At 43.3% G+C, this 10,616-nt stretch overlaps 1 protein-coding gene across 1 annotated transcript in view; it reads right to left on the minus strand.

Moving 5' to 3' along the window:
- ptpn23a (protein tyrosine phosphatase, non-receptor type 23, a) overlaps positions 1 to 10,396 on the minus strand; it is a 29,491-nt gene extending 19,095 nt beyond the window's left edge. The window contains exons 1-9 of the mRNA XM_036135381.1: positions 10,145 to 10,396; positions 8,328 to 8,402; positions 4,765 to 4,892; positions 3,459 to 3,535; positions 1,097 to 1,146; positions 887 to 1,018; positions 728 to 808; positions 494 to 625; positions 334 to 381 (exon numbers count right to left, since the gene is read on the minus strand). Coding sequence (XP_035991274.1) covers positions 334 to 381; positions 494 to 625; positions 728 to 808; positions 887 to 1,018; positions 1,097 to 1,146; positions 3,459 to 3,535; positions 4,765 to 4,892; positions 8,328 to 8,402; positions 10,145 to 10,228 — 807 coding nt within the window. The 5' untranslated portion in view covers positions 10,229 to 10,396. The remainder of the gene's footprint in view (positions 1 to 333; positions 382 to 493; positions 626 to 727; positions 809 to 886; positions 1,019 to 1,096; positions 1,147 to 3,458; positions 3,536 to 4,764; positions 4,893 to 8,327; positions 8,403 to 10,144) is intronic.
- Between the last annotated feature and the right edge of the window lie 220 nt (positions 10,397 to 10,616).

Below are 10,616 nucleotides of genomic sequence, written 5' to 3' on the forward strand. Positions count from 1 at the left end.
CTAATGCCGAATAAAACCCTTACACCCTGAAGTGACTTTACAGTCCTGAGGGGTTAAAGGAGGAAAATTGTATCACCTTGTGTGTTTTTTTTTCTCAAGCCAAATCTTGTTTATCCTTTCTGTTTCTTAATGTAAAAAAAAAATTGAAAAAATTCAAAACAAAAAAACTGAATTTCTAAATGACTAAAAAAAAACGTTGACTGAAATCAAAATTGCTGCAATTGAAGACTTTGAAGCTTAGAAATCATCGGAGAAAATAATGTTTTATCCCAGCGGTGAACATTTGAACAGAAACTCAGTGAAAGTCGAAGTAGAACCAGATGATGCGCTCACCCGTTCTCCGTATTTCTGCTGCTCCTCTGCCTGCTTCCCCATATGAAGCTGTTGGGACAGAAATAAGCCTCAGACAAAGGGCCAAGGCTGCGTGCGCGTCCACAAACCACATTCAACCCCCTGCAGAGTCAAACAGAACCTCCTCCTACTGGCAACTCACATGTGCAACAGCAGCAAAGTAGTAGATCTTCATCTGAACCAGCTTCTTCCAGTCTTTCTGGATCTTTCCCAGCATGGAGGCCGTCTCGGAGTTCTCCAGAGCCCTGCAGGCCTCCTTATAATAATCCACCACCTACAGCGTCACAGCAACACACGCCGGCTTTTAAAAAAAAAAGCTTAAAACCGTTGACGTCCAGATTAAACGGAAAAGAATGAACGTTGAGGGAAAGTGAACCTGAGCGCTGATGCGAGCAACCAGGAAACTTTTCCGGTTGTCCAGCATGGACTTCTCTAAAAGACACTCCTGGGCCTGGCCCTGAGAAACGAAAACAAGATGGGTGACGTGCTTCTGTGCGAGGCGGCGAGGCGGCCTGCGGCGCTTTAGGCTACGCACCAGCATGAGGTTGATGTTGAGGTTGAGGATCTGGTGGCTCATGTCCACGCTGTAGTTGTGGCTGAAGTGGTCTCTCAGGTAGGAGAAGGCGCCGGCGGAGCACTGGAAGTGTGTGCAGGACACCTTCATGCCCTGAAAGCACAGCAGAGCGGGTCACGCTGGGAGAGCAGAGACAGGAGCGGGGAATGTGTGAGCGGGGGAACGCCGTACCTCCTCTGAGACTCTGTTGTCCATGGCTCCCAACATGGAGTGCAGGGCTCCTGGAAAACAGTTCACAGATTGGTTTAGTAGGCCAGATGGTAAGAATTTAATTAGCAAAACCACCAGCCTCCACACTTCTTAGCACTCCCAACAACACTTGAACCATTTTTAGTTCATTACTTAAGCTTGTTTTTAGTTTTTTTGCACTGAGATTCTCTATGGACATTTAAATTAGAAAAATTCAGGACTGCATGTTTCCCCTCGGGTCTAAATGGGACGGAGAGGTTCATGTTTTTAGCTGCTGCCCACTAGATTGGAAGACACCAGAGTTCATCTCGCTGCCACAAACGGGGGAGAATGGCAGGAGATATTCAAATTAAATCACAAAGGAAAAAAGTCTTTTCTGTCCTACCATCACAAACGTAAATGGAAAAGCGACTCGCTCTCACCGTTAGGTAAAACGCTGGGGGCCTGTTTCTTTTTCGAAGGGGAAACTTAACAATAACCCAATGAATTACTGGGATATTAGACAGAAAACTCTAATGGCCTCTGCCAGAACGTTAAAGGTGGGTCATCACTGGATCTTTGGGTGGAATGATGATGATTCAAAACGTACAGCCAGGTTATCGCAGACGTGGTTAAATCAAGAAGCTCTCCAATGGCCAAACGGCATAAATCATATGGAAAAACTTTGAGATGAGCTGGAAAGACCACGACCCAGGACGCCAAGCTTCCAGGAGAGATTGCTCAGAGATCGGTCACGTCTTACAGGAAGACATGAAGTGCCGGGCTGTGGAACCTTTTCCTCAACAGAGCGAACGTGCTCAAACTTAAAGGTATACTATGCAACCGGGGTTGATTTTCCAGCGAGACTCCCGCCAGAGGGCGAAAGTAAAAGTGCACTGTCGTAAAGATGCTCAGCTGTTCTGGTTTCTCCGTCAAGCCAGGCGCGGTTGTTTTGAGCTTAGCAGACAGGCGAACGCAACAAAAAGTGGAAAAAACGGCAGTACAAACAATGACTAACACAGTGAAGGTATGAACATCAAGCTTCCCGCCTCGCCAGTTCTATTATTATTTTTTTGTTTATGTTGGCGAGACGCTACCGCCGCGGCCACCGCCTCGCCAGTTTTATTATTATTATTATTATTATTATTATTATTGTTTTATGTTGGTGAGACGCTACCGCAGCCGCGGTAGCGTCTCACCAACATTAAAAAACAAAATAAAAATAATAATAATAAAACTCGATATGCTTGCATGTTTATTTGACGTTAAGACGCGGTTCTTTGTTGTTGCTTTCGCGCGTGCATATAGTGAAAGGCAGGGCAAAAACACATGGAGTTCTCGCCGTAAAGCGAGACCGACTCTCGCGATGCACGAGACTTCTGAGCCTGTGTGTGCGGGCCGTGAGCTCCTGCAATTGCAAGTACGGTATTTCCCCCACAGACCACCAGGGCGGCCGAGAAAACCTTTGTTCGACCTGAAATGACTCATTTAATCATCCAAAACGGTATGAAACACATTAATTAACTGAAAAATGTTGCATAGTATGCCTTTAAGACTGAACATTTTGAGTCTGAGATTATCCCAGAGATGAACGGCTAAGATCACTGTTCAATTATCTGCGACGGGAGGTTACTATAAAGCGTTTTGCTTAAGCCGGGCGTACACTGTACGTGTTTTCGCCCTTTTCGGGCCGATTCTTCATTTGTGCGAGAATTGTTTGGATCGGGCCGAGTTTCAGCTTGATCGTGCGTCCTGTGTCATGTAGTATACGGAGGGTAACGAGGGACGATTAGCTTCTCATGACCACCTCCCGATCAGGAATAGGACGGTCTGTTGACAATCAAACATGTTTGAAATTCAGTCGGCCCTCATGAGGTGATCGTGAGCGCCTCCTGCTGTTGATGCAGAGCTACCAGCGTCTACGAGCCGATTTCCCCCGACCCCCCGCACTGAGCATGTGCAAACAAGGGAATTCTTTTTTTTGTCTTCTCAAACGAAAACATAGGGGTGGAGAGAAGCATGGCGGCGGTACGTTTGTTTTTTGAACGTATCAGAGCGTCGGGCTGCACAGAGTAAGAACAGATATGGTGAGCTGTGAGCTTTTAAAATTGACAAGAATATGTTAATTATTGCCTGAAGACGACGACAACCAGATGCAGCACATTGTACGCTTAACACATCACCACTAGTCAGTAAAAGCTGTAACAGTTTAACAGGATTACACACAGGAAGTAACGGCGGGCCCCCCTGCTTCCAACACTGATTAAAAATAATGATTTTAAAGTAGTCAGACATGTGACAATAACACTATTAAATAGTGCATTTAGAATAAAAAAAAGAACGTGCAGCAAGTGATCTAACTCACCAAGATTGTAAAGGATGCATGCCTGCTCATAGCTGATGTCGTTGTGGGTGACTGTTTTTCCAGAGAAGATTTCAGTCCTGAACGAGAACCAAAAAAAAAAAAAAAAAAAGCAAGAATGAACGTCAGAGACCAGGTGGCTACAACATTTCAGACGACCACACTTAAATAACGTCTAGTTAGCGAGAGCTTTCGTTTATCCTCCAACATTTTTAAATGAGAGGCTTAAAGGGAATCTACCGAGTCACTTTGGACACAAATGGACAGGAAAGGCACCATTAGAACTTCTTTCTTGCCAAACTGCCCTGTTATCTTGTCTGGTGTTGGACCTACAGACTTAAAGCAGCACACAGACGTCAGTGTCCTGACTAAAGTCTAAGGCAGGGGTGTCAAACTCATTGTGCTTTAGGGGCCGCATACAGCTTAATCTAATCTCAAGAGGGCCACACGAGTAAACTCATTGCAAGATTAAATAGAACTAATAAAAGTGAACTTGTTGTTGATTTTTATATTAAATGAATTTCACTTTTACACAATATATTATGAATAACCTCAGCGTTTTTAAGGAAAGTATGTGCAATTTCAACAATACTTTTACTCAGTTAAACGTTTACTTAAGTGCTTAATGCATAAGAACTGATCACAGTGATTGTACAATGTTGAAAAACATTTATTCACATTTTTTGGAACTTAAAAACACTGTCCTACATGACAAAATACATCAAACAGATAAAAATTAAGAAATAATTTCAAATCAATTTTCCATATCTGAAGCTCAACGCTCCCATCTGCTGATTAAAACACAGCGCCCCTCGTGGACAATATAGGAACTGCAGATTTTCAATAAACGAAGTACATGTTTTTTTCAATAATTGTTTTATCATTCTCTTCCTTTTATCTCCTCTTTCTTTCACCTTTTCTTTTATTCTTCTTGTTCTTCCTTTCCTCTCCTACTTTCCCCATTGTAGTGTCCATATCATTTGAGATATTCCCTGCATGAATCATAATAAAACTATTCACATTCATAAATCAAGCAGAGCACTATGGCAAAAGCAGTACTGCTCCACTTGTGAAAGTCAAATCTGATGAGCTCTTTTTGGCATTAAGACAACAATTCTTATTGCCAGACAGGACACTGGAAAAAAATAAAAAATAAAAAAATTAAAATAATAATAATGATAGTTGAATTGAATAATGATAATCCATTTAGCCAGGGCCGTATGTTTGACACCCCTGGTCTAAGGTGTTACGACAACTGGCCGATGTCTGCGGCTCTCGGGTACAAACGCGCGGACGGCTGAGCTCCTACCAGGAGATGGGCACCGCTGCCTCCTGGCCTCCCCCCAGAGGGACCCGGCTCTGCAGGTAGTGCAGCTGGCCGAAGTACTTCCTCAGGGTGCTGCATCCCTCGAAGTCTCTCGTCACGTTCACGGCACTCTGGGGAACACACAAACACGCACAAATCATCCGTTTATGCCGCGTTAAAACTAATCATCCGTACCGCTACAAGTTTAAAAAACATTCCATCGTTGATGGCGGTGATGTAATAACGCTGCGTATCATTAATCAGACTCTTTAAAATGTATCATTCCTTAATGACTTCGCAAAGCGCTCAGTTTTTTTTTTATGTGCGTCAATTTCAACGTGATTTACAACTTAGATGTAAGCAGGAATTGATGAGGTGCTGAACAAAGCCCGCATCGCTCATCTGCCACCCCCATCATTCGACTACAAGCATCTGCCATTAGGCTCCTTCTGTAAGGAAAGAAATCTGCCTTTCAGCACATGTTTCAAGCAAAAGGAGAAGTTGTAACAGAACCACAGTTTATGCTCATACTTACATGAAAACAGTCTTGTAGAAATATGAGAAATGACAGAAAAAAAAAAAAAAGAAAAAAAACACGATTTATACCTGGGTTTTGTTAAATGATTGATATTTATTGGGTCAGTTTTGATAATTATTCTATTTGTTTTGTGTAGACTGATTGCAGGAGGAGACACTGGTTTTCCCCCAGCGGGCTATAAGCCGTCAGGCTAAGCGTCCTTTGTTTTCTTGAAATGTTCAACGTTCTCCATGTTTGAGCGCAACATGAAACGGACAGTAAATGTCCCGTCTGGGAGAAAACGTCCCAGTCAACATGAGCTAGCATAAGCTAACGCTAGCTGCTATTAGCTTAACACACACTACGGTATCTGGTTAAAGGTCTGCGCCCCTTCGTCGAGCTCGGTTCCGCGCACAAAACCCGCAACCTACCCAGACAACTACCCCCAGGAATACCCAATGTTTTGGGGGAAACCCTGAAAAAGTATTTGCTACCCAGTCCTGACTTGCATAGCAGCTTAAGTGACATCCCATTCTTAAACCATAGGGTTCAACGTGACGTTGGTCCACCCTTTGCAGCTATAACAGCTTCAACTCTTCTAGGAAGGCCGTCCAAACGGGTTTTAAAGGCATACTATGCAACATTTTTCAGTTAATTAATGTGCTCCATACCGTTTTGGATGATTAAATGAGTCATTTCAGGTTGAACAAAGGTTTTCTCAGCCGCCCTGGTGGTCTGTGGGGGAAATACCGCACTTGCAATTGCAAGAGCTCTCGGCCCGCACCCACAGGCTCAGAAGTCTTGCTTTACGGCGAGAACTCCATGTGTTTTTGCCCTGCCATTCACTATATGCACGTGCGAAAGCAACAACAAAGAACCGCGTGTTAACGTCAAATAAACATGCAAGCATATCGAGTTTTATTATTATTATTATTTTTTTTTGTTGGCGAGACGCTACCGCAGCGGCGGCGGCGAGGCGGCGGCGGTAGCGTCTCGCCAACATAAAACAATAATAATAATAATAATAAAAGATAGCGCTGCGGGAAGCTTGATGTTCATACCTTCACTGTGTTAGTCATTGTTTGTACTGCCGTATTTTCCACTTTTCGTTGCGTTCGCCTGTCTGTTAAGCTCAAAACAACCGCGCCTGGCTTGACGGAGAAACCAGAACAGCTGAGCATCTTTATGACAGTGCACTTTTACTTTCGCCCTCTGGGGGGAGCCTCGCTGGAAAATCAACCCCGGTTGCATAGTATACCTTTAAGTGTTTATGGGAGTTTTTGACTATTCTCCAAGAAGCAGGTTTTTGTGTGGTCAGACACCGATGTTGGACGAGAAGGTCTGGCTCTCAATCTCCGCACTAATTCATCCCAAACTTGTTCCATTAGGTTGAGATCAGGACTCTGTGCAGGCCGGTCAGGGTCATCCACACCACACACCCTCTCATTATTTTGCACTGCCAGCATTGCTAAACTTTTATAATCCATTAAAATTTCAAAGTACACAACCGAACACTTACTGCATTTTTGCACCATTATTATTTTGCACTGCCAACATTGAACTTTTTTTTTTTCAAATGAATGCCTTTTTTGCACCGTTATCTTTGCACTACAAACATGATTGAACATTCTTCTGCACACTTAAAAAACTGCTTTTCTCCTGCACTGTTACATTCTTATCACTGCTGCACTTTATATTGTAATGTTATCTTATTTCAATTGCAATCTCATACGCTTACTTTTTCCCTGCTGGCAGGGGCCAGAGGGCCTAACTTCTGTCTGTCTGCCCCAGGGCAGCTGTGGCTACAATGCAGCTCACCACCATCGGCGTGTGAACGTGTGCTTCAATGACTGAATGTAGCGTGAAGCGCTTTGGGTAGCTTAATAATGCATTATACATGTACAGACCATTTACCATAATACAGTCAGAGAAATGCGCTGTACTTGATGATGACTGATGTTGCGGTTTGCATTTAATAGACACAACAAAACTAAAAACTTGCGTTTTTTTCCTCACGGTTTGTAGACACATGGAGATACAACATGTTTCTTATTGCAATGTTTCAGTTTTACTTAAAATTTACAGAAAATGAAGCAACAGCTGCTTTTCTGCATAAATGGGAACGGGCTTGAATTTCATGCGCTCAGTTGTTTTGCATCAGCTGCACTGTAACAGCTACAGTAAAGAGCTAAATTTACCATTTTATTCAGTAGAATCTAAAAAAATAATAATAATTAAAAAAAGAAATTGAACTGAAACCAATGTAGTTCTGCAGAACAGAAGTTTTCTAACCCCAATAAATCACACAGAGCCTGGTTCTGCTGAGGTTGCTTCCTGTTAAAGGGGAGTTTTTCCTCCCCATTGTTGCTGCATGCATGCTCATTATGAGGGATTGCTGCAAACTCAACGACACATCGTAAGTGACTGTCCACTGTGGCTACCCGGAGGAGTGAACGCTGCGAGTCAATGACTCGATGCAACCTGCTGGGTGTCCGTAGATAGAAACGTTTCTAACCAATCTGTCTGGATGACTCGATAGAACTGACTTTGTAAACCACCTTGAGGTGACGTGTAGCGAATCAGAGCTGTATAAATAAACTGAATTTAAAGAAACGCACAGGAAACAAGTGAGCATTTGATATAAACTCAAGAAATATGAACAAAAAAGTGGTTGAGCATAAATTTCTGGTTTCATTTCCGCTGCTTCGGCATTTATTTTAACATATGATAGAATGTATAAAGCGTAGTTTGAAACTTTTCTACATTAGATGAATCACAAGTTGTTATCAGTGACAAAAACCCTATCATTGGTATTCATTTTGTAACGTGTGAGAACAAACACTATCCTGTATTTATTGCAATAGTTCAGATTGCTGTCTCCATCGTCGGGGGAATAAATTGACATGGTAACCCTTGTTTCCCTGATAGTTGTGCTTCAGATTAATATCTAAGGATTGCCCAGCCGGCAGAGTGGTTCCTAACAACCCAGAACCGGGTGGATGGGACACAACACGAGGTTTTTGTGGGGAAGGTTTTACATGCCACCCACCTGCCGCAGCGTCTCCAGTTTCTTCAGCTGTTCGTTGTAGTTGTCTGGATTCTCTCCATAGTTCTTCAAAATGAACTAGAGGGAAGGAAATGAAGGCAGAAAGTCAGAAAATGTGCCCAAATCAGCGCTACAGAATCAAGTTAAATAGTACTAAAATTCAGAGGAGGACTGTGAATCTTCTCAAATGTCTGCGGTTAGTTTAGTCCTATTACTAATGTTATGTTTCTATAAAAAAGCTATAAGTTAAGACATCTGCCATGATGCTTTCCCCAGATTTTAGTTGCTATAAAAAGCAGCGCAGCAACTTCCAGGTCAGCTCAGCAGGTAAAACATACCCTGCAGAGTCAGACGTTGCTGGTTCTGGTTTTCATTCAGTCACGGATGCAGAAAGCTCACAAGGTCGGTGGGAAGATACCCGCTGACGCGACAACAGGGCACAAGCTGCCTTGTTTTGAATTTCCAAAATGGAAGGAAAACAATGTTTCGCTTTTTATGTAAAATAGTGGTAAATAATGGTATTCATGTGGGGGGGGGAAACAAAACATTTAAAACTGTTTTAAGGTGCATTTGTTCCTGTTAACACGGTGAAGATTCTCAGTCATCCAGGTCATGATCAATCCAAAAAAAAAAATAATAAAAAAAAAAAAAATGCAACAACTGGACTTCTATTCTAAAGCTAAAGACCCATCCAGGAAGCTTTCTCAATTCAAAATGTCTGGAGTAGTGTGGCGTTCCAAGCTTTATGGAGCTGCTCGTTAGGGCTCTAACGAGGCCTCTCCAGCAGGTCCATTAAGACCTCCACACTACTTCAGACATTTTGAATTGATAAATTGATAAAGGAAACGAAACGTCTTCAGCTTCATAACAGAAGTCCAATTGTTTTATTTATTTATTTATTTTTTTTAAATTTTGCGCATGGTCTAAACTCCGTTTTTGTGTGTAGTCTTGAAATACACAACTGGTAACACAAATAATTTTAAAACATAGGGGGGAAAGGCCAACGATTTGTACTTTATTGACCTATTTAAACCAATGAGAGCATGTGACCTGATAAAGATACAGAAGAACAAGAAGGATTGAGGTCAAACTAAAACTAATTTATTCTCTAAACGTATTTAGACTGTTTCGTTTCGGTTGTGTTATAATAACTTGTCAGTTAAGTTCACATAAGCCTATAAAGGGATTTTACAATGACACTAAAACATGTGGGTGGGTGCGTCCCATTTTTCAGTGGACTAATTGGATCGCTGCCTGCAGCAGGAAAAGGGGATTTAAACATTGTAAAAACAATGTTTTCCTCTGACCCAGGAGGCCTTTGGTCGGGTTTATTTGTGAACGTCGCTGTGTGGGAATGCGGAGGCCCGTGTGTTGGTCAGGGTTGTGGGTTTGAATCTCCGTCAGGTGCATGTGACAATGAGCTCACTGTTTACCGTCTCCCTGCCCGAAGGCTGGCCGAGCTACAGGCTCCAGCCGCCGGCTTCGTGTCTTACCACCGCCCGTTTCCGTCCTTACGGTCGTCGACGTTGTCATTTAATTAGGGCGAGTTCGCCGACAGCTAATAACGAACTTCATGTGGAGCGTTTGGCTTAATGTGTGCGTCAGCAGGCTAATGTTAGCAAGCCAGAGGCGGTGGTCAGGGCGGTCTGCCGGAGAAATAACGTAGCCTAGCCGGGCGGTCGTTCTGGAAATTTCCCCGCAGCAGCCTCCCGTAAGAACCGCAGCTGACGCCAGCTCTCCTGCTCGGATTATCGCCTTAATCCCAGTTTGGGTTGACTTCCGACCCCGAGCCCTGTTGCTCCTCTCCGCGCCCAGCTCACCTGCTTCACGGACGGACCAAACTGGAACTCCCCAGCTTCTTTCAGATCCAGCCAGATCATCGGCATCCGCGGGACCGCTTCCATGGCGGCCGGCACCTTCCGACACCGTCCGTCGGCGGCTTTAGTCTCCGAATGCCGTCAGAAACGTTTCAGCCGAGAAGGGTTTTTTCCCCCTAAGGATCGTTTCCTCCAAACAACTGTGTCATGTATCCATTTACACCTCAACCGGAAGCGTACGCGAAGACGTTAGGCCTCGACACCAAGGTCTTCTGGGAAATGTAGTCAACTAGTCAGCAGTGCAGCCCGAAACGAGGAAGAAGTCGGAAAGTTATGTGAAATTGTCGCTATTTATTCGGTGTTTTTCCTATATTTCAACTAAATATCAACATGATCTCCATACTAAATTAAATAAGTCTAATTGACTATTTGGTTTGCCACTAAATTCATGACACATACTTATATTTATAATGTT

The sequence above is a fragment of the Fundulus heteroclitus genome, chromosome 3, assembly GCF_011125445.2.
Source record: "Fundulus heteroclitus isolate FHET01 chromosome 3, MU-UCD_Fhet_4.1, whole genome shotgun sequence".
NCBI lineage: Eukaryota > Metazoa > Chordata > Actinopteri > Cyprinodontiformes > Fundulidae > Fundulus > Fundulus heteroclitus.